The sequence below is a fragment of the Lolium rigidum genome, chromosome 5 (assembly GCF_022539505.1).
Source record: "Lolium rigidum isolate FL_2022 chromosome 5, APGP_CSIRO_Lrig_0.1, whole genome shotgun sequence".
Classification (NCBI taxonomy): Eukaryota; Viridiplantae; Streptophyta; class Magnoliopsida; order Poales; family Poaceae; genus Lolium; species Lolium rigidum.
In genome coordinates, this window is record NC_061512.1 from 99,780,345 (window position 1) to 99,804,093 (window position 23,749).

The following is a 23,749-nucleotide window of genomic DNA, read 5'->3' on the forward strand; positions in this document are numbered from 1 at the left end:
GACCTGTGTGGGTTTGGGGGGCGAAAGTATGCGCACGGTTAGAGACACAAAGGAATGAATCAAATGATTCTCTTATTTCATTGCAATGTGGGAGACCCACTTATATACAGGCTGAAGGGGTGTGTTGGGAGACACCTCTTCCCCAACAGACACCTCCTGGGAGGCATCCCTCCCATACACAATTGATCACATATTTTATTTCCTAACACTCCCCCTTGATCAATTTGTCGTCCGTATATTGCAATCCAAAAACTCCTCCTAAAAAAACCCTGTGGGAAAAATTGAGGAGAAATATTATAACGATATGCCACCGAAAACTCCTTTAAAACCCAGTGGGAAAAATTAAGGAGAAACCATGTGTCATACGTCCGCACTTGTATTTATATTGTCTCGTTAAAAACCTTATATGAGAAACCTTAGAGAAAACTCATAAAGGGAAAAAGAGTACAATATCAGTGATCGGAAGATCATCAATGAGTTATAACTAGGGATTTACTCCCCCTCAACATTGCAAACCTAAAGGTTGTCTCATACCAATTCCACAAACTTAATTATGGAATACAACTGTTGGTAGAGATATTGTGAATATCACAATATTTTGTTTGCAAATTACCCTCTTACATTTCCAAAATTTATGAGGATAAATATAACTCATAAGCAATACAAGTGATATTATCTTGGTAGATAATGATAGGTGATTCGAATGAATCTCCACATGAACTCACATGTGGCCAATCATTCTGCGAATTCATACACATCTTGTGATGTTTCATATAATTTCTGCAGAATAATCACCGGAAGGACTCATTTAGAGTATATTCTGAAGACAACCTTCTGAATACTCTTCCAGTAAATCCAGTCTTTGATATGGCACTGTTGGGATCAGATAATTAGCCAGTATCAAAAATCACACATTGGTCCCATCTTGATTTTCATACTAGAATTAATCAAGAGTTTTGTGTCTTGGATATATCTTAGAATAATCCATACACAAACCTTATACCTTTCGGGGGATTGCACTCTCAATAAATTGCCAACAAACTTAATGTCAGGCCTGACATATTTTGCAAGATATCTCAGTGCTTCGATGGTGGATATGGAACTTCAGTTCCATCTATCACTTCACCATCTTCCCACTTTTTGAAGGATTGGTATCCCTTAATAGGTATAATATGACCATATGTGTCTCTGATATTATATATCCGTATTGAACTTGTTCAATATTTCGGGATATATGAAGACTGATATACATTTATTCATGGGGGAACAAGCTCAAGTTAAAAACTTAAGCATATTTGGTTTGACCCAAATCTCCGTCTTAAAATGATTGTGTGTATCTCAAATGTCTCGCATAAAGATATTGATGATAAGATCATCATAACCACTTAGGTGACGTAAAATCCAATTAAGGATTTATCCATGAGTACACATTAACAATCATTGATATTAGAGTTATCCTCATCATGGAATAACTCACACAGTCGGTTGTACCACGAAATTATCTCCGACTACTTCAAGTCATATAATGACTCCAGAAGTTTCCCACACACATGTTGCGATTTTCCTTTGGATTCAGAATATTAAGTCCTTCAATGACTTCAATTTATAAGTCCAAAATGAGTGACCAGTAGGAGTATGTAGGCACAACTACATACATCAACCACATGGATCAGTACTGCCAATGACATTTAGTGTCGAAACATGATTCCACTCATACCAAGAAGGTATATCACATCATGACTGATGTCGGGCTTCTGCGAAAAACCCTTGTGCTACAAAAACCTCGCTTTATCACCACCTCATTCTCTCTTCCCTATGGGAGATACTTATGAGGAGAAGGTTTTACTATCGTAAATACCTCTCTCTGATGAGCGAGCGCTATTCTTCCTCAATTGCTTCCTTTCATTTGAACCAATATAAGTGCAACAACACTCTCCATGGATTTTGGTTCAGGGCCCAAAAGGATTTTAGCAATTCCAGGAAGATTTATATGTCGACATATATGTAGACTTTCTCATATACGATTCTCATGAATCAGTATCATTTGTGGAATTCACATTGTGCCTCTCAACTCGTTGTGACTTCCCATAACAACAAAGTCAAGGTGTTTCGATGTCCCAGACACACAAAAATGTGTGCGCACTGTGTCTGGGTCCTGGATGATACACATCCTTCAGGTGTCATTCAACCTCAGGTTGAACCACATTTAGTGATTGGGAGACCATCTCTTTTGTTCCAACAAAAACAAAGAGAACTTAGTCTCGTATGATCAGAATTCTCCCCCTCTTGCTCTCATATGGGGAGACGAGTGGTTTATTAGGTACCTCCACTCAATCCGATACATGACCAAAATGACACCTTTGTCAGTAGTAAATATATTGGCAGATTATTTGCAATAAAATGCAAATTTCTCGTAACCTGAACCTGTAGTTCAGTTTTTTTAAGTACGTGGATCAAATGTCAATGACATTTCTTAGCCATTTCCTGGCATTATGTGTGGTACACATCTCCCCCTAATGCCAGAAGATGTCCTTATTGCAAAAGCAATCAGCGTATAGGCCCCTAACTCCCTTTTCAGGGTTAAGGTATGTGACGGATTAACAATCATACCACAGTTATTCCTCACATAGATCCCAAATATATGTGAGGGCCCATGACATACGCCGGGGTGGTGATATCGGATGCAACCGATTACCGCAGATGGGAAATCTTATTTCCACGTACAAACCGCAAGGGGATGCGGTATTAAACATGCGGCGTGTGATTCCGCATGTTACCGCCAACTAAATGTTGGCAAATCACAATTCTGTAACATTGGCCATGCAACTTTGACTCTCTTTCAGAAGAGATCTAGCCAAACCATTTTGGGTATGTACAAAATATACTGAATATGACCATTGAATGTTCGTGAATCAAAATCAACGAAAATTTCATTCCAATGGCATTATCCCACGTTAGGATACTTTGCTCTAAATTCGTCAATTTGAGCACTTAATTCAGTATTCACATGGTTTTGTGTGAATGATACACACATAAGACCATCTTCAAGATGCATCTGTGCAACCACGAAGCACCAACATAACCCACACAATGGTTGAGTAATCCACATACATTCTTGAATGCTTTCAAGAGTAATGTGTGGCTCATTCTGAATTTTAAGGTGAGAGTGCCTTAAAATTAATTCCCTTATGGCACATCCAGTGCACATAAAATCTTATGAATGTTGGGAATATTGCAACAATCAAGTGTTGGTCAACAGAATTGTCAATAATTTCTCTAACTTCCCATACCATGGTGATAAAGGAGGAAAAATTATTGTGTACGCAACAAAATTGAGTATGAAATGATTCATACACTCAATTTTCTCAACTATCATGTCCTCGGGACATAGTGTTGCGAATTATACTACATGTAGTAGTACAATCATAGGCTAATGATATTTGGGATAACCCGGAGACTACACGAGATCTTCAGGACATCTTGGGAATAATCATCCACAAGCATATCATCATTGTAAAAGAGTTATTTTCCTTCTACAATGCCAGGATATTTATGGTTGTTCCTTTGAAGATTTAACTTCAATCTTATCCCATTGAACTCATTTGCCTTCTCCGATAAGGAGTTGGTGGTATATTCAATCCAATACTTGACATATTGGTAGCCATTTGTACGATATTTCGTACTACCACCCCTTTGACAAACTTGAGAGTTGTCATAGCGATCATTTCTCTTAAATGATTCATGCCCTTTTGAGATATATACTCCATTTTTATTTGTCATTTTGCCTTCACTTTCCATTTAACTCTCTGTGGTTCTCAACCACTAAATTGCTTAGCACTAAGAGAGCTAGCATGAATTTCAGGCAATGGTATCACACCCATTGAACATGACGATCCTTCTTAAGAAGTTCATCATATTTTCACCCTGAAATACTAATGGTATTTATATTTACCATCATAGGAGAATGTAAAGTGCAATAAGGGCTTACAATTAGATATGTATCCGAAATTGCCTTATCATATAATCTCAACCCAATGTTGATTTATAGACAAAAGACTTATAAGCCTTAACGGACTTGCAGTCCCAAACACGAATCAATAATCATTCGTGTGATGCTTATAACAATATATCTCCCTAAGGGGGGTCCCAAAAAGGACAATGGATATTCACCATCCATTTAAATACTCAATTTGAGAATCGAGTCATTGCGATTATGCTATCTTATAAATGGCCATGGCATTATCTACATGTGGAGTTTCTGTGGCGACATGGCCACGGGTCGACAAAATCATCAATGTCCAGGACCCATGTTAAATGATTACTCCCACATAATGTCATCTCATCGCACTACCTTTCGAGAAAGGTCAGCCATATGATGCATGAAATGTTCATGCATTAATTTACCATCGATAAATTAAGTAGGATGAAAATGCTATGGCTGAGCATAATCATGGTCATGGTGATTCGTAGTGACTCATAGGTCAAGCCTTCCACAAGAACACCACAATGTAGTGTAGATCTTCAAATTAAAGTTAGTCACCTCACAAGGGACAAACCTTTAATCTCCTTAAAACACATGGAGGTAGTCAACCACCTAGTGGTGCCTCACTCTTATGAAAATTCTCATCGATCATAGCCTCCACAACCTTATGTTATTTATAACACATGAAGGTAATAACCACAAAATGGTGTTAAACCTCTCAGTTGTGCCTGAAAATTAATTCGTAGCTATGATGGCGTCTCATAAGTTGTGTTTGCATGGAAGGTAATCACCAAATTATGCAAGTATGTTTGCACAATTATCTTCATAGCATAACATGGCAATGTTATCGTCGCCAATGTCTTGGTTCCACATTTGATGGAGTACGTGACACTAAAGTCACAACCAATGACAAATGCTATGAAGTTGCGAAGCATTTGGAAAACTTCATCAAGGTAGTCACCACATGTGTAGACATCATAGTGTTGAACGAATATTATTCCGTTGCTATGATCCCATGCCATAACTATTGTGCCTTCACTTTTGCTTAAAACACATGGGGATAATCACTACTGAGTAGTGTAGATCCCACTCTTATGGAGCTTTTCCAACCTTGTGTTAACTAAAACACATTGAAGGTAATCACCGCATGGCGGTGTAGACCTCACAGTTGTGAACGAAATAAATTCGTTGCCATCATGCAATCCATAAGTTGTGTGCAAAATTGAAGGGGTCATTATGTCTGAATCACACAATATAGACCTCAAGATAATAGTGCATAATCTACAGTTAAGTAGTAGATGCCACATATCAATTACCTTGTAATTGACAAGTATAAACTTGACATAGTTATGCAAGTGTCATACACTTTGCAACCTGATATTTCCCAAACTTGCAAGCAAATTCCATATTCTATTAGAATAATGGAGCCACCATATTGCTTTGCAACAGTATTACTCATGTAATACATACGTCATTTTACATGCGTAAAATGATGCATAATAAATTATTATGCAATCCAGCAGGACACAATGGATTATCCTGTATATTTGCTTGAAAGCCTTGCAAATAACGGTAACCTAATGGTCAAACTGCTGAAAACAGCAAGAGTCCAACGAAACTCGATTGCAATTTGTGTAAGTCCAAGAGGTAGACCTCAAAACCTGAAAATTCTTGTGGTGAACCAGAAATTCTATGGACTTTTTGCGATTACCAAAGAATCAGAAGGCTGATTTGGAAAATCACCAAGTGGATAGGATTTTCCATCCTCCTCCCGTGCTCATGCGGTTGCCAAATTCCCCGAGGGGAAATAACCGCCGAGGAATGCCGTGAGTGGCTTGCCGCACCACGAGGCCTCTGTGGTAGACCGTCGTGGTGGGTCGTTGCCGCCGAACAGGTCCGCCTCAAGCCGCCTCTTGGCACCACCACGCCTGTGGAGGTCAGGCCGAAGCCGCGGCCACGCCGCTACGCATTTCATGGCGCCGCTGGCCGGGCTTGCCGCGTCCCTGAACCGCTGCGTGGATGCCAAGCGCACGAGCGCTGACGCTGGCATGTAGCGCACCGGCCACCATCGCCTCGAGCCGCGGCCTTGGGAGTCCCGCGTGCTGCCGTGCAGCCGATGGCCGAGCCTCGCGTCGAGCGCGCGGGCCGGATGGAGCGTATGCCGCTGTGTCGCTGGTCCACCGCCGGTTGCCGTGATCTTCTGAACAACGTCGGGTACTAGCCTTCTTTATCCAAGTTGCTCGGACGCCGTGTGCTTGAGCGCCTCATCCGAAAACCTGATTTCATTTCTTCAAGTTGCATGTTCAAGGGGTGAATCTGTTCCTATATGCATAAGGCGTACAGGAAAAAAAAATCAATTAGTAGATAATTGATTGATCACGAGAAGACAAAACGAAATCAACGTTGTCCTGATCGGTTTCTATTCTGAAACGAGTGGACGCATTGATATCGATTCTTCCAAAGTTCACTCTCCGTCGACGAGCGAGAGGCTAAGAAAGATTTGCTTCGCCGTATTTCCGACGAGGACGACTGAACGATTGTATGCATGTTCGTGGATGATTTGCTCCACGGAACATTGATCTTCAAACAAGGCTAATCTGAGTGCTCTTTTCCAAGTTCTGCAGAGTCGCGTGCTTGTTGAGGTTTCTGCCGGATGGCTACATGCGGTGGCCGGCAGTTCCGTGTTCCAATCATTCCTCTATTCCTGATCAGTTTCTGTTCTGGACGAGTGCGGACGAATGTCTTGCTCCGCCCTACATCATTCTTCGGAAAAACCAAAATGCTCTTGGGAGAGACTACGTGCTGATAACGTGTTTAAGTATAGAGTGAAGAGACACAAAGGAATGAATCAAATGATTCTCTTATTTCATTGCAATGTGGGAGACCCACTTATATACAGGCTGAAGGGGTGTGTTGGGGAGACACCTCTTCCCCAACAGACACCTCCTGGGAGGCATCCCTCCCATACACAATTGATCACATATTTTATTTCCTAACAAGATTCAGGCATCGGGTGCTGCCTCTCCTCCCAAATAAAAAAGAGCTTCCACACAAAAAATTTAAAATAGTCTAAAAAAAAAGTCTGAATCTCTTCACTTCGTTTCTCCTCCATAGATCAGCCCCCTCTCCTTTGGTTGGCTTTGCCGGTATCGGAAGGAGTGGGGAATTTGATCTATGTGTGGAATTTCCAATAAAAGTAGTGTTTCCAGTAGATTATGTTCGGGTTTTGGTAGTCGTCTTCTTCTTGGTTTCTCACAACGGAGATAGCATCATCTGCAAATAAGTGATCTTCGGCCTTTCGTTCGACGACGAGATCTTCTTCGCGGAGCTAATGGTGGTGTTGAAAGATTAGAATCGCCTAGGTATGGGTCTTGAGATCTTGCTTCGCCAGATCGATTTTGGATCTTTTCTCGTAGTTGTCATGAGGAGGATTATCTTCGCAGTTTTTCTCCAGGCTACTACGTCATCGATAATGGTAATCCGTACTCTCGGCTCTCCATCAACGTCGACAAGGCTAGTCGGCTGTTACTCCCTGACATGCTGCATACTGGTGCTGATACTCTTGCCGCTGTTGAATGACTGCTTTAATGGTTGCACGCGTGCATGGAGCTTTGGTATTGCGATGAAATTGAAATTATGGGAGAACCTTCGTTGGTATTTACAGGTCTATGGTTTGTTATCTATCTTTGGCTGCCTTTAAGAAAGTACAAGATTGCGTATATGAAGAAGGAAGCGTTTGAAAACCTCGGAGATTTTCTAGTATCTTTTAGATTTTATTTTGTAATCGTTGGAGACGACTCTTGTATCTCTACCATGTACTATTTGTTACTATAAATATATGTGGTATTGATTTAAAAAAAAGTACCTTTTTGTGGTTTAAAATTCATCATTAACTATTTCCATTTCAGTTTCAGATTTTCCAAGGTTTTTGTTTTTACCATTTTCCATCGTGTCAGGTGCCAATGTAATTAATATTTTTATAAAGAGAATATATTAATATCGAGAGATACCAATTATACCTAGCCTCTGGAAGAATGCAATAACCTAATAGCAATACAAATGCACACAACCAAAAAAGAAAATAAGAAAACAAAAAGACCCGCTACGATATTCCTGCCCTATCAGCAACAAAACATCTACCACCAAGACAACACCTTAACTCCACTCTCTTCAAAAATGACGTCTCTAAGAAGGAAACAATGCACAATCGTTGTCGCTGCCCGATCAAAGATCTTATGTTTTCACCCTGAAGATAGTCTCCGCTCTCAAAACAATGCCTTCAAGACCCAGAACACCAAGAAAGTCTCTCAACAACGCAGCCAGGGACGACGCGCTGCAGAGCCATCCCCCCGAGGCCGCCGCCCCGGATCCCACCATGAATCCCACCACACCGACACCCGACCAGCCCCACTACCGGCTGAAGATCGCCGCCGCTGATCCAGTGCCTCCTCCGAGCGCGCGACGCGAGAGGAGAGCCTGCCACCGCCCACAGCTTCACAGGCTATGTCCGCACACACACGCCGACGGCGGCAGGGAGGGGGGAGCGGGGAGCGGAGGTAGGGAGGCGGCAGCTAGGTTTGTCGCCCGAGTTGCCCGACCTCCAACATATAATTCTAAAGTTAATGGGTAAAATTTGCAGAGTTCAAGGCTAAAGAATAAACTTGAGCAATACTTTTGACCGTTAAAGAATGGACTTGTTTCCTGATAAAACGAATATTTTTAAGGTGCCATGTGAATCATAAGAAAATTTGGCCATGTGAATAGACAATCACAAATAGTGGCCTGACCGTTCTTTAAACTGCCATAGAACCTCATTGCTTAAATAACAAATAAATATACTGCCTAACCTCACGTAATTGAGTATATGATCATAACAAATTAATTATTACACACATATGCACACTTTACACACACAACTCTATCTAGGATCCGCAGAAATACATACAGATGTATGCCTAAAATACAGAGTTCTGTCTTCTGTGCGTGTATGATCAGTTCAAAACATGCATTCCACAACAATTAGCCCAAGTCTAAATGACTCAACTTTATTTAAACCTGTGATCTAAAAAAAAGCCAAGTCCAAATGACCAGAAAGCAGATCTTCCAAATATATATACACACTACACCAGGAGACGTAGTACGTAAGCAGCTAGCGGTGGCATCTTCAGTCTTCACTTCTTCAGCTCATCCCCCGATCTCCGACGCATACTCTAGAGCGAATGGAGATGCCTAACTTTCTCGATCGCCTCCTTGATCCTCCGCGTTGGCTCCTCATACAGTACTGCTGGGTCGTCGAACTGTGTGGCGAGGCTGGGCTCATCGAGAAACGCTCGGAAGGTGTCGGCGACAGAGCTCGAGAGAGACTGCAGGTTGTACCCGCCTTCCAGGAAGAAGACACAACGGCCACCACAGAGCTCCCTGGCTAGCTCCTTGATGCTTGACGCTAGCATGTAGAAAGTGCCCGTCGTGAATTGCAGCCCAGCTAGAGGGTCCAGCACGTGTGCATCGTAGCTGAAAAAGGGATGGATGAACTTTGTGTATTTATTGAACTTCAATGTAGATAATAATACTATGAAGCATATTCAGATTGATAAGCTACCAGTTATTTGCAGAGCTCTGAAGAATATTAACTTTTCCTTTTCGGCATGTTTCAGTTCTATGAGTAATGAGGTTTGTGAACTCACCCAGCTGAAACGAGGATGATATCGGGCTTGAACCGCTGCGCTGATGGAGCAATGACCTCATCAAACGCACACCTCATTGAATAATCACCTGAACCACCGGGCAGTGGCAGGTTCAGTGTTGTCCCTTCACCACTGCCCTGACCAATTAGGTTCATCTTGCCAGTACCGGGATAGCTTCCTAGCTGCATACACCAAATTTAGATGATTATATGGTAGGATAAATTAAGCAACAAGTACGTAAGATGATAGTATTATAGACCTGATGCGTTGAGAGGAAGAAAATGTCTGGATCGTCATAAAAGGCATCACACGTACCATTGCCATGGTGAACGTCAAAATCTATAATCATTACTCGCTTTAATCCATGTTGATGCTGAGCATACCTTGCAGCAACCGCAATGTTCCCAAAGACACAAAAGCCCATGGGACCTTCAGGAACAGCATGATGTCCTGGTGGCCTTACTAGTGCAAATCCAAGGGGTGGACTTGGGCCCAGCTTTGATGCTGCAACCTAGGAAAACATACAACATTCTCGGGAAACGAGCACTGCAAAGGAAAATTTACTAAATCGTGAAATAACAAACACGACAAAACCACCAAGCAAATCAATTGGAAGAAAATTAGTTACCACTGAATCAACCAATGTAATTCCAGCACCAGCTGAAAGAAGTGATTCTTGGAAAGTCTACATAATTAGAACAAAATTATTTTGAGAAAGAACAGGAGTATCTGAATTTTGATGATTATAATTGTACACAACAACAGTTAAAGTAAAGTACGAACCATCCTCCGGGTCAAAGAAAAGAATGAACTACGCCCCAGTCAAATAAAAGTATGAACTAACCTCGAGTAGCAGTTCAAACAATCCTATCACAAGAAGTCATTCTCTTATTAAGATTGCACTCAACAATATCACCAATCATAACTTTATTATCTGACCCACTTTGTTTACAAAAACAGGGGGCAGAAACCAGGCTCCATTGCATAAACTCCACTCCGTTCGTAATATATAATATGGCAATATATGTTATAGCGGTTGAACTATGTTCATCCTAAATCCTACAGTTTCTTTCAAAAGGCAATGCAAGGTGTCTGAGCTGCTAGGCATCACTCCTAGGGACACCAAACACATGTAGCTTTTTCTTACATCAGAAGCACGAATATCCTCAAGACCTCAACTAATCACCAGGTCCCTCCGATCCAAATTAATTGGCTCAACTTTGTCTAGATATAAATGTACCTAGACGCGTTTGTTGTCTAGATACATCTATATCAAGAAAAATTTGAGTCAATTAATATGAACCGGAGGCAAGACCAAATTTCCTTAATTTAATAAGAAATGAATCACGCATCAATTAGCCAAACCATTGTTATAAGAGAACTGGAAATAGAAGGTTTATAATGCAATTCGTAAGTAAATCGTTCTGCAGTGCATTCATGAAAAACAGTGAAGTGCTCAAAAGACTGACTCTGAAGGGATTAGGAAAGAGAGTACAGAGGCACAGAGCATTACAGTGTGTGTAGCATATGTTGGTCCAGTTCCTTCGATGAATATCAAACCTTCATCCGAAGCCTTGCTCATAGCCTGCAATAATGACCTCTTTACTGATGTACATTTCAAAGCCGATTTGGTACATCCATTTAAAAGACTTTCAATCTTTTAGTTGGAGGAATGTAATGCAGATCAGAAGATGTGTTCTTCATCCCTACAAAGTATGACCACAAAAGAAGAGCTTGATGAAAATTACCTTTTCTAGTCCAGTAATGTATGTTCTTGAATGAACTCTCGCAACATCATCAAGTGAAGCAGGGTAGAAATTTTGAATTTCAAGAACCTGCGAACCGCGATGCTGAATAGAAAACAAATAAGATGTCATACTCCTAGTTATGAAATACTGTTAGAATATTGATCTTTTCAGTGAGATGTGATACATATGAGACTATTAGCAAGAAATATCCAAGGTGTATTCAGATTTTATCAAAAAAACTTAAATTATATGTTGTTATTTTTGTTTATCTATCCATAAATTCCAGTTTTGACATGCAAGAACATGCCACTTTTAACTGAAGTGTACTCAGAGAAGTTATAAGTTAAGGGCAAAAAATAAACTAGTTAAAACCTTAAATACAATAATATAAAAAAGTATAAGAGGGGTTGTTTGAGGAAAAAAATATAAGAGGGCAAAGTGTTTCTGCAATTCTTCTTACTTACCTTGGGCGTAAGTTCCAATTTTTCAAGAGCATCAACTATTGCCGGCACTCTTTTGTTTGATTCTGGATGTGATTCCTAAATATCATTTTCCATGATATATTAGAATATAAATCCGAATATACAACTATCAGGGCTTTTCTATGGTACATCCTTTCATTTACAGGACTTACACTTTGCACAGAGACTAGATAGCAGGATATCTGTATAATATAGTTCAAACAGTAACTCATTTCTGTAACAGAGTAAAGTTGCAAGTAAATGGTTGGATCAGGAGCCCAATCTACAAACAAAAGATAAATATCTATTCTATTTGAAGTCTATAATATTTATTCCCCCTCACTTTGATCAAAATTTACTACTTTCTAATGCCATGCATTTATATATTCGATGGCTTGATCAAAGAAAGGCATAGTAGAGCTAATTTAATTACTGAGTATTTTTCAGCAATTCGCAATCAAGTTTTTGTGCCCTGAAATCCTGATCCACCTCTCAAAAAAAAAAATCCTGATCCACAGGCGTTAGACCACATGAGATGACAAAGGATAAAACATGTTGATTTACCTACATATTATTCCCACTTATTTCTCTGAACAAAGTAAAACATACTTTTCAATGTCATTACGATACATGCAAAAAAGATTCAAGTAAACTGTATGTTGTTTTTTCGATCAGTAGTAAGCTTTTAGTTAACAACATGGATGCTAAATTTCAACTGTTTGATTTGCTAATACATGAGAAGATCATCATACTTGTGAACTGTTTACACAGAAGGCACAACGTGCCCGGCTTTAAATTAATAAATCCCCACGGCAAGACGGTAACAAGGTTATGCTGATAAACTGAGCTTAGAACAACGAAACACAGGCAAACGCTGCTCTAGAGAACTAGAGAAGTAACAAGGTCATACTTGTGAACTGGATGCAAAAGCTGCTCTAGAGAAGATACAGAGGATTGGAAGTAGCTTACCTTGTTATGACCCATTGCAGGAGATGCACAGTAGAGAACACGGGCATCGCAAAGCAAACTATCCGGCAAAGCAGAATCCTTCCGAGCACCATTTCCGTCAGAGACGACAGAGGTTCCACTGCCATTTGCCGCACACTGCGCAGAGCAACCCCCATTCAGGTTCTGGTTTCTCCCAGCTGTTTTTATTAAGGGACGATGAGTTCCGAAGACACGGTAGTGCCTGAGAAAAGGAACCATCCTTCCTGAAAAAGAAGTAGTAGCAGTCCCCTAAACGTGTCAAATTTATTACTGCTATTGCATTCTCTGGGCTAACTGGTTAAGGGGTTGATCAGCAACAGAAGCATGCAAAAAAAAAAACTCCGGTAAAGTGGAGGTCAAAGTACACGTGAGCATTTTCACAAGCAGGTGGTAGGAAACGAGGATTTGAGGCGATGAAGGCAAGTGGGTTTGCTGACCTACCTCCAAGAATCGGAACGGGTGGTATCCGCAGCCGCTCCATCACATGCCTCGAAGCCCTCTCTCCTCTTATCCTCCCCTGAGCAAGCGAAGGGTGCCGGAAAACCACAAGTTTTCACCCAAATCTTCTTCCTCTCGCTGTCCTTTTTTTTTTTTTTTTTTGAGAAACCTCTCGCTGTCTTCTGGAGCGCATAGTCTAAGCGCGTAACGGGCCAGGTATAGCCCAAGCCCACTATGGCTGGGTGAAGTTTGCCCAGCTGATCGTCACCTACCTTCTCTCGTCTCCTACCTTTGTCTCTTTGAGCTCTCCTCCACCTGCTGCCTCCTTCCCCCCAAATCTCGATCTAGTCTAGTCCTTCGATCCAGTCTCGCGCCCGGAGTTATCCGTGGCAAGGGGAGTCTTACAAACGGGTCACCGCCGCCGGTAGCAGTATTTTCGCGGTCCGTGTCGAAGCCCAACACCGAGCAAGGAGCCGTTCAAGGAGGAGGCGTGTGACACCAAGAACCTCTTCGATTCCAAGAAGTAGGAGCCTATTCTCTTTCTTGCTTCTTGTAATTGATTCGAGGAATTTATGGATAATCTTGGATTTCAACTATGAGTGCCTGGGTGGGGGGTTTGGAGAATTCTTTTGCGATGCTTGAGCATGTCCCAGGATTGGGTAGACCTAGGGAAGCATTTGAGATAGACCTAGCAGTTAGTGGGATTTAGAATGATAAGATTCCATGTATCACTTCTGAATAGACATGCTCTACATCCTATACCTAAAAAGTGGATATTGATGCTTCACATCTTGCAGGTGCCCAGATGGCCACCATAAATTTTGCAGCATTTTCTCCTGCTTACATATTCTTAGGAGCCACCGCATGTACGCGAGTGAAACTATTATTGATGTATTCTCTGAGAACTGTTAGTCTAGGCTGCGCAGTAAAATAGTGGCATGGTATGTCATTGTGGTAAACTGTGCTGCTCTTCTATGGTATAGTCTGATATGCTTAGCATATTTGGAATAAACTCTCCCATGTACATTTTGACGGTCCCCGAGGTTTCTTTTATTATTGTATTCACTGCATATGTAGATAATGCATTAAACTCTCCCATGCTTCTCTTGAGTCTTGACTTTCAAGAATTACACGAATACAATATATATAATGCTAATCTGTTGCTAGGACACTAAGTGTGCATTCTGTTTTTATTGGTTACATTGGTTATTCTTACATGATATTAATAGCTATCATGGCTTGATGACACTTTTTGTAGGGAACAAGCAACACCTTGAGCCCCAAGCTGTGAAACCGAAACGTTGGCAGTGAAGTCCGCGACACTCTCCATTGCGTTGCATGGAAGCCTCTGGTGGGGCCAGCGGAGGAGGAGGTGGTGGAGGCGGTGGACCAGCGCCGTTCCTGTTGAAGACGTACGAGATGGTGGACGACCCATCGACGGACGTGGTGGTGTCTTGGAGCGATACGTCGGATGCGAGCTTCGTGGTCTGGAATTCGCCGGAGTTTGCTGCACGGCTGCTGCCTACCTACTTCAAGCACAGCAATTTCTCCAGCTTCATCCGCCAGCTCAACACCTACGGATTCCGTAAAGTAGACCCTGAGCGATGGGAGTTCGCTAACGAATACTTTGTCAAGGGGCAGAAGCACCTGCTGAAGAATATCTACAGGCGAAAGCCAATCCACAGCCACAGCCATCAACCTGGTGCGCTGCCTGATAATGAGCGTTCATTCTTTGAGGATGAGATTGACCGGCTTGCACGGGAGAAAGCAAACCTCCAGGCTGAACTCTGGAAATTCAAGCAGCAGCAGTCGGGAACAATGTTCCAGATTGAAGATCTTGAGCAACGGGTGCTTGACATGGAGCAGCGGCAAGGCAAGATGATTGCCTTCCTGCAGCAAGCTAGCAAGAACCCTCTCTTTGTTCAGAAGCTTGTTAAGATGGCAGAGGCATCCTCAATCTTCTCAGATGCTTTCCACAAGAAAAGAAGGTTGTCTGGCTTAGATCACGCCACTGGGGCCACCGAAGCTACTAGTTTTTATGATGACCATAGCACCACTTCCAAGCAAGAAATGGGCAACCTGTTGAATCAGCACTTCTCCGATAAGCTTAAGTTGGGGCTTTGTCCCACAATGACAGAGAATAATCTCATCACTCTCAGTGCTCAAAGTTCGCACGAAGATAACGGTAGCCCTCATGGCAAGCATTCAGGGTGCAATAGAATGGGGACAGAAGACCTTCCGCTGGTGCCACAAACGATGGAACTCTCTGATACTGGGACTTCCATCTGTCCCACCAAGGATGCTTGCTTTACGCCAGCTGTGAACGACGAAGGGCTCTTCCCGTGCCACCTGAGTCTTACTCTCGCATCATGCTCGATGGGTGTCGACAGAAGCCAAGTCCCCAATGCAGATGTGAGCACCGCTGATGAAGGAAGTGAAAACCCACTGGAGGCCACCAAGGATGGTAATCAGAACTCATCAGCTGATGTCGGTACAGCGGACCCGACGACGCCACGAGGGGATGCACAAGTTGCCACTGAGCTGGCTCCTGCAGCTCCCCCTGTCGTGGTGAATGACAAGTTCTGGGAACAGTTCCTGACCGAGAGGCCGGGCTGCTGTGAGACAGAAGACGCAAGCTCTGGCCTAAGGAGTGACCCTCCAATGGACAAGGGGCAAACAGAGGGCAACTGGAAGGATGGCAGAGAAGACCTGGAACAGCTGAAACTCTGATTTTACTTCTAGCGCTATCAATTCCGCAGCGGTGATATATTATACACATACAGGCATACTATTGTAAGATGTTAGGATCAGGAAGGTGCTGTGTAATCAGAATTAAGTGAATTATTGGGTGTGTGTGTGTGATTACACACAACATGGAACGTCTGTACATATTTATAAGGAAAATGTAATAGCGCTGTTGATGGTATGATGCCCTCTGGTTGTACACAATATGCTGATCATATTGGTGAGTATGTAAAATACTACCTTTATAATGCATAGTGTAGTCGCATAAAACAAAGGTTAGGAGTGGCAAAAGTATTGTCAAACTAAAGGACTAAATCATTGCATATCTCAAGGTTCGCTAGCTTCATTGCCAAATAATAGTGTTATTCCTGCTTGCTATTTTTCTTCAGGTGTTCGAAAATTCCTCAGTCACTTCTGTCTCGTTGTGAGCAACGTGAGTACAAATCAACACATTCTGTTTCTTTGTCTTGGTTACTGAAGAACATTTCAAAGTGATGTGGTCAGGCCACTATGTTTTCCTGTAACCGTTTTAATAAGGGTAAGATCTATTTTATGAGTTACCAAACTTTATTTTAAACTTATCCGAGCGTGTAGAAACTGAATGTGTGGACTAAATGTTCGAAGCATATTATATGGCAGCCATTTGTTATTTCAAACTTTTACTGTGGTATCTGGAAAATGTGTTACAAAAACAGAGGGAGTATGACAGGTGCTACCATTTACAAGTTACACATATATTCAGTCTCCTACTTTTTGAAAGTATGTGAGCATATCTCGAAAATCTGATCGAGTTTATGGTCATACTCATATGTCACCCATGCCGACTGAACAAGACTTGATTTGATACAAAAATCTACAAAAGTCACAAAATATTGATCAACTTGGTACCTTGCATCAAGCAAGTCCTGTGTAAGTTGATCCTGTTTCCAGAGCAAAAAAATTGAGTTCTTGGAGTAGGGTGGGTGTGAGATCTCTGACATCACAAGAGTGCACCAAAATCCCCACATGAGCACCGACCATCCTTAAACTTGTGGAGCCGTTTACTGTCCCGGACAACAATCTCTCTGTTTGCAAGCAATGAGAAGAATTTAATAGAGCTGTGGCAGTCCCTGCACATGGTTATGTTCTTCGTGACACGGACTGTCGCACCAGGAGGAGTTTCGAGCAGCCCCAGAGCAACGGCTAACCTCTCACTATGGTGCTTTAGTGAAGAACCTGCAGCGGGCTTGTCATCATCCTGGCTGACAGATAACTCAGCATTCTGGTATGGTTCATACCCAACGCCCTTTGCTTTTTCCAGCAAATTCTCCAATAGTTGATACAGCTCGGTAGCTCGAGGGTGAGTTCTGTCCTCAGCTCTGAAGAAATGCACCTTGTCTCTGATTGTAATCCAGCTACGATCTCTAAGAACCCCGACATCTTCGTGTTTGATCAGTTTCCGCACTCTTGCCACATCCCGCCATCTACTTGTCGAAATGTACATGTTCAAAAGCAATACATAGGTTTCAATTACTTTTGGCTTGAGCTCAAGGAGCCTATCAGCAGCGTAGAAAGCAAGTTCCATGTTCCCATGACTCCGACATCCAGCTACCAAACTGGACCAGATGGCTTCGTTCGGCTCGAAACCTGTTCTTTCGATGAATGAAAATGCATCATCCAACCGGCCCAACCGCACAAACATGTCAACCATGCATCCATAATGGTCCACAAGAGGCTCTATATGATACACATTCTGCATCATGTCGAAGTAGCGCTCAGCTTCCTTGACTAAACCCGCATAGCTGCAGGCTGATAGTACGCTTACAAATGTGATTTCATTTGGTTTGGCGCCAGCTAATATCATGTCCTCAAAGAGTTGCAACGCATCTTGCGATCGTCCATGCTGAGAGTAACCAGAAATCATAGAGGTCCATGTGACAAGTGTCCGTGTCGGCATTTCGACAAAGGCTTTGGTTGCATACTCGATGCATCCACACTTGCTATACATGTTTACCAGTGCGCTGTTTACAACAACATCTGACAAAGAGCCAGTCTTTATCGTCTGTGCATGAATTTGCTCACCCTGCTCCAAGGCCATCATGGCACTGCAGACTGATAGGATACTTGAGAAGGTGAACAAATCTGGCTTCGTCGCAGACCTCACGAGATCACGGAAAAGTTTGAGTGCCAGGAACCCTCTTGAGCGAGCATGGAGATCATCCTTTGCTGAGTCCATGATTTGCGCATATCCCGCTATCATTGCGTTCCATGTGATAATACTGCTGTCCTCCATCTCGTTAAACAACCGCATAGCCTCGTCCGTTTCACCCTTCCTGAGATAGAGGTACATTGTGGAGTTCTTCACTGGAAGATTCGCTTCACATCCAATCTTAACGCAGAAAGCTTGGACTTGCTTGCCCAGGTTCATATCTAGCTTTGCACCACACAGGCTCATGACACTCGTTAACGTATACTCATTTGGCATCACTCCTTCCTCGAGCATGTCGAGAAACAAACGGAATCCAAGCTCTATGCGGTTCTCATCTTCGGCGCAGGCAGATATCATGGTTGTCCATGTGATCACATTCTTATCGGGGATCCTCTTGAAGGCCTTCATGCCAGATTCTAAGTCTCCAGACTTGGTATACAATCTACAAAGTGAATTTCCCATGCTTGTGATCGTATCAGTCTCATACTTGATGGCGTAGCCATGAACCTGCTTGCCCACATCAATGTTGTGCGCGGCAGAGCATGCATTCAACATGCCACCTAGCGTGTAATGCGACGGGTACCTTCCCAGCTCAAGCATCTCAACAAACACATGCAGCGCCAATACCGGTTCAGAATTCAGAGTGTAGCCTGTTATAAGTGCAGTCCACGTGACGACATTCTTCTCGGGCATTTCGTCGAACAGGCTGCGCGCATCCTGGCTCGCCCCGCATCGCATGTACACATTTACCAGGGATGTTGCCACAAACATATCCGCATTAGTTCCACTCTTCACCATGTGCGCGTGGAGGGCCTTGGCGGTGCTGAGGCTGCCAGTTTTGATGCAGTGGTGCAACAGAGGCACGTACATCGCTGACTGCACCGTTTGGGCGTCTTTCAGCATGCTCATTGCTTCCTCGGCATCTAGAGGCCGAGGGGGACTCTCCGATCTGCCATTTTCCAGCCCGTGGGTGCTCCTTTGGGAAGAACTGCCCTGGGAATATGCAATTGTGAAAAGAAGATGGTAAGATAATCATCGTTTACTTACATTACCTGATTAGCAGAGCTACAAAAAATAAATAGTAGAAAGCTTGGGGTTGAATCTTTTGGAACTGAGAAGCAATAAAATATCGAATCTTCATGAGAAATTACGACCTGAGCAGGTGCTGAGCTAACAAGAATGCAACAAAGAAACTATGAATCAAGAGCCCTGCTGAAGCTCACAGCCATTTTTCATAGTGGAGAGAAAACAGAGACGAGTTAGTCACCTTGTCTAAGCCGACCAAGCTCGGCAGTGGCTTGCGGGAGGCCACAGCGACGACGGCCGGGATTGCAGTGGCGGCGCCGGAGACGGCGACGAAGGGGGTGGATGTCATTGGCGGGCCGCGGGTGGATCAGAAAGGTGTAAGGGGGAAGGGGAGAGGGCCACCACCATCACTCCGAGAGCTAGCTTAGCCTGCGGAGCGGATAAGTTTTCAGCCGACCTTCTTCCTCTCCACCTCCGATTGATTTCTCGGTCGTCTCTGCTGCGCCAAATCTAAGCGCGTGATGGGCCGGATATAGCCCAAGCCCACTATGGCCGGGTAAGTGGGCCGACCTAAACCGACAGAATCGCCCGTCTTCTAGAAAGCGGTCACCGCCGCCCAGGAAAACCCCAACGCCGGCGTCTCTCTCTTGGCCCTGATCCGACCAGCCGCGGGAGGGAGAGAGATGGCGCAGCCGAGCAAGGAGCCGTGCAAGAAGGAGGCGTGCGACATCCAGGCCTGCCTCTCCAAGAATCTCTTCGATTCCAAGAAGTACGACTTCGGTTTCCTTTTCTTGGTTCTTCCAATTGCTTCTAGGAATTCGCGGATAGTTCTGAACTGCAGCTGGGGGATGGGGGATTCGGAGAATTCGAGGCCGATGCTCGAGCATGTCCCAGGATTGGCAAGACCTAGGCTAGCGTTTCAGATAGACTAGCTTTTGTGGGATTTAGGGGCCATTGTGACCTCATGATATGGTGGAACTTGATGGATTCGCTCTGTGGCCTCGTTGTTGCCAGCAGCTATGCTCGGCTGCAGTGTCGAAGCTAAGGTCTCATCGAGGATCATGGCAGCAAGGTGTTGCTTCCTTCCCACGAATGTTTTAGTTGGGATGTGGACTTCAAGGAAGCTGTATTTATGTTCCTTGTTTTGTGTGGTTGTTCTGATTGCATCACTTGTTAATTGACCATAACCAAAAATTGGGATGATAAAGAGTCCATGTAGTACTGCTTCTGAATAGCCAGCATCTGCATCCTGTACCTTCAGAAAAATGTGGGTATTGATGAGGTGCCCGGATGGCCTAGCCCTTTACTTCTAGTCAATGAGCTATTCAACCATGAATTGCAGTCTTTTCTCCTGGCTAGCATTGATGTATTATCAGGGAACCTTTAGTCTGGGCTGCATAACTTAATAGTGGTATATTATGCCATTGTGGTGAACTCTGTTGCTCTTCTATGGTATATGCATAAGTGTGTAACATTCATTTTTTTTCCTCCAATGTACATTTGTACTGCCCATGAGGTTTCTTTCATTAATGTCTTCACCGTATTACCTAGATCATGCATCAAAATCTGAGAATGTTTTTTTGTTTGCCAGATTTCCAAAGGAATGCATTCGTAACACATTGCCTCTCTTAAGTATCGACTTTCGAGCATTACACAAATACAACGTTTAACATATCAATCTGTTTCTAGGACAATTAAGTGGCACTGAATTCTGTTTTTATTGGTTACATCGCTTAGTCTTGCATGATTAAAACATGCTAGCATGGCTTGCCAACACTTTGTTACGGAAGCAATGCAAAAAGGTAGCTTGTTTGCAACAAAGGTATTGGTTCTGACAACTCCCATTTGGGGCATACTCTCAATTTGCCAAGAAAAAAAGATGTCTGTGCTTTGTTTGTTGCCACATACCAACTTTTAGCATTTTGGGGAACTTTGCTTACGGATTGGGAAAGTTAATCATGTCAAGTAGTATTGTTAAACTAAAGGAGTAAATCATTATTTATCTTAAGGCTCTTCGGCTTCATTACTGAATAATAGTGATATTCATGATTGCTATTTTTTCTTCAGGTGTTTGAAAGTTATTCAGTCACTTCAGTCTTGTTGTGACCAGTGCGAGTACAAATCAACACATTGTGGTTCTTTGACTGGGTTACTGAAGAACATTACAAAGTGATGTAACATGACCGCCATGTTTTTCTGTAGCCGTTTAATCAAGGTTGGATTATTTCTACAAGTTACATACCAAACTTTTTCTACAGTTACCAAACTTAATTGATGTTCTGTAGTTCCCTGTTCCATTTAAGGTCGATTGTTGTAATTAAAGCTTTCTATCTGAATAAATTATCCTTAGTCGCCTTGCACCAAAAATCCAGGTGTTAAGAAAGCTTGTTAGTAGTTGCATAATAGAGTATATTTGGTTATTCAGCTTTGATTGTATATTTGGTTATTCAGCTTTCTTTTCTACAGTGTACATTTCTGTTTTCTGTCACTGTGTACTAGCCTACTAGGTATATTGTAAATATATTAGATCGACTATAAACTAAGAATAATATTTTTTCATCTGTCCATATCCAAATGTAAATGCATTAGTTTATCATCTTTGGCATCCAAATACAGGCCAGTACTGTATGTGTTCTTGAGAAACCAAAGATTATTGATGCATGTATGGATGAACTATAAACATGCACCAGAAAAGAAATATAACCATGACGGAAAATGTGGCACTGTCGGCATACATTAAATTGTTGCATGAATACAGCACATGATCATAAGTACTTGGTCAGATTCACAAGTAGAATAAGACTCTTACCAGGTCTATTCTGATACTGTAGATAAGCATTACACCTACTTGCACTGGGCTAACTGTTATGTACAACATTTTGTGCTGATTGTGCTGCTGCCATAGAGTTCTGTTTCAGTTAAACGCTAAATAAGGTTTTTTTTTGACGGATGATCTTTGCATTTACAGGTCATTGTAGGTTACTAGGTTTGCTCAGTTTCTCTTGTTCATCATGGTACAGTACAATCTGGATGCTTCAATTTACTTTGCTTAGTGGATCATGTTGACCACAGCATACCATATTGAGTTTTTGATTTTGGTGCTATTATGAGAGGAAGTCACATGGGACTGGTTGATTGGCTGAATTATTATGTTATTCCTACTTGCAGCATCACTGAGGGAGAGAAAAATACTGCAACCATTCTCAACCTGCAGAATGATGCTCTGGTTGCTGAGTTGTTCGGTACTGAGATTTGTCAACAGATAGACATTTCTATAAGATGGATACTGATACACCATATGCCTGTAATACCCTTCATAGTTCTTATGCTCCTGTTCACATGTAATCCCATGTTTCCTTTCAGAAAAATAATTAGCCGCTGGTGTTCATGTACATTTGTCCACATGTGTGATACAGGAGAGTGAATTTGTTGAACTCGGCGGTATGTGCTCCCGCCGCAACTCCACATCTGATTGGTCCACGATTTTAACCAGGGGTCCCCTCATCCCATGTGCGGTTCCGTATACATTAGCAAAGAGCCAGAGAAATACCGCAACATGCATACATTGGGCCCTCAGTTCTGAGGAGAGAGAAAGCTATTGGTACACGCTGTTTTGGATGCTGGGCAACTGGTGGTTGGTGGTGAAGCTCATGACGGACATGGACGGCCTTGCCGCCGGCACGAACGGGTGGTCGGCCTCCCAGCTGAGTATCTGAACCACGCCGCGCATCTCAGCCGGAGCGCCGGCTTCGGGCTGGAGCACGCGCGAGCCCGGCCAGCAGCACCCTCCTCATCTCCCACTCGGAGAGGAACTCGGCCCGCGCCTGCGCGCCATCCGCGTTGGCGTCAGTGTGCAGCTCTTGACGACCACCATGGCCCGCTGTCCGCGTTGCGTTGGTGCAGACGACGCCTAACGCGCTGTTCCCGATGACGCGCGATGCGTCGAAGCCCGCGTGGCGGCGCCGACCTCCTTGTAGGTGAACTCCCGCAGCGACGCGACCGGCCTCTGACACAGCGCAGCGGCTGCGACACGAACTCATGAATGCCGACGGCGGTGTCGGAGATGGACGGAGATGCCACATTTATGTCCTTGTCGCTGGGAAAGAAGGATCCGTCTAGAATTCAGGTCTTGGCGCCGTCATTCATCACATCGGAGAGAGAGAAAGAGAAGGGCAGAGGGAGAGGAGCCAGCCGTGCCAACCGCATGAACGAGGGCGGCTAGGTCGACGCTGAGCAGCTCTCTGCCGCTGCCTGCTGCGTGCGCGTGCCGGCGTGGTGCGGCAGAGACTCATCAACTAACTACACCCAGAACTTGGATACTCATCAACTAACTACGCCCAGAACTCGCTGCACGGGTTCATGACCTGAAGGGACATGTCGGCGGTGGTCAAATGCGGCGGCGTCACAGACACAGATGCCCCCAAGAAACAATGCGCCGTCGTCGAGCCCATCGTCCGGCTGCTGTAGTCCAAGAAGAGCCGGTGCCGACG

General features: G+C 43.4%; 4 protein-coding genes across 7 annotated transcripts; 2 read left to right on the forward strand and 2 right to left on the reverse strand.

Moving 5' to 3' along the window:
- Positions 1-8,818: 8,818 nt before the first annotated feature.
- LOC124652531 (histone deacetylase 10, chloroplastic-like) lies at positions 8,819-13,434 on the reverse strand. Of its 2 annotated transcripts, none has more exons than XM_047191560.1 (9): positions 13,304-13,434; positions 12,845-13,086; positions 11,879-11,953; positions 11,415-11,516; positions 11,180-11,251; positions 10,295-10,351; positions 9,926-10,177; positions 9,667-9,848; positions 8,819-9,493 (listed from the first exon to the last, which is right to left on the reverse strand). In XM_047191560.1, exons 1-9 carry the CDS (start codon positions 13,341-13,343, stop codon positions 9,193-9,195), a joined length of 1,323 nt encoding a protein of 440 aa, XP_047047516.1. In that variant the 5' UTR covers positions 13,344-13,434; the 3' UTR covers positions 8,819-9,192. The 2 variants fall into 2 exon arrangements, with proteins under 2 accessions (XP_047047516.1, XP_047047518.1); XM_047191562.1 differs by having other exon boundaries at positions 13,300-13,400.
- A 91-nt stretch (positions 13,435-13,525) lies between these two features.
- Positions 13,526-16,226, forward strand: LOC124652530 (heat stress transcription factor A-5-like). The gene is made up of 2 exons (XM_047191559.1): positions 13,526-13,823; positions 14,559-16,226. The coding sequence occupies exon 2, from the start codon at positions 14,639-14,641 to the stop codon at positions 16,028-16,030; it is 1,392 nt and encodes a 463-aa protein (XP_047047515.1). The 5' UTR covers positions 13,526-13,823; positions 14,559-14,638; the 3' UTR covers positions 16,031-16,226.
- A 532-nt stretch (positions 16,227-16,758) lies between these two features.
- Positions 16,759-19,718, reverse strand: LOC124652159 (putative pentatricopeptide repeat-containing protein At5g52630). Its single transcript, XM_047191183.1, has 2 exons — positions 19,501-19,718; positions 16,759-19,226 (listed from the first exon to the last, which is right to left on the reverse strand). Exons 1-2 carry the CDS (start codon positions 19,606-19,608, stop codon positions 17,025-17,027), a joined length of 2,310 nt encoding a protein of 769 aa, XP_047047139.1. The 5' UTR covers positions 19,609-19,718; the 3' UTR covers positions 16,759-17,024.
- A 154-nt stretch (positions 19,719-19,872) lies between these two features.
- On the forward strand, positions 19,873-22,556 carry LOC124653225 (cx9C motif-containing protein 4-like). Of its 3 annotated transcripts, XR_006987834.1 has the most exons (4): positions 19,873-20,028; positions 21,327-21,474; positions 22,228-22,273; positions 22,428-22,556. XR_006987834.1 is itself a non-coding variant. In XM_047192292.1 (3 exons), the coding sequence occupies exons 1-2, from the start codon at positions 19,943-19,945 to the stop codon at positions 21,430-21,432; spliced, it is 192 nt and encodes a 63-aa protein (XP_047048248.1). In that variant the 5' UTR covers positions 19,873-19,942; the 3' UTR covers positions 21,433-21,474; positions 22,228-22,556. The 3 variants fall into 3 exon arrangements, 2 of the variants coding, with proteins under 2 accessions (XP_047048248.1, XP_047048247.1); XM_047192292.1 differs by having other exon boundaries at positions 22,228-22,556; XM_047192291.1 differs by lacking the exon at positions 22,228-22,273.
- The last annotated feature ends 1,193 nt before the right edge of the window (positions 22,557-23,749 follow it).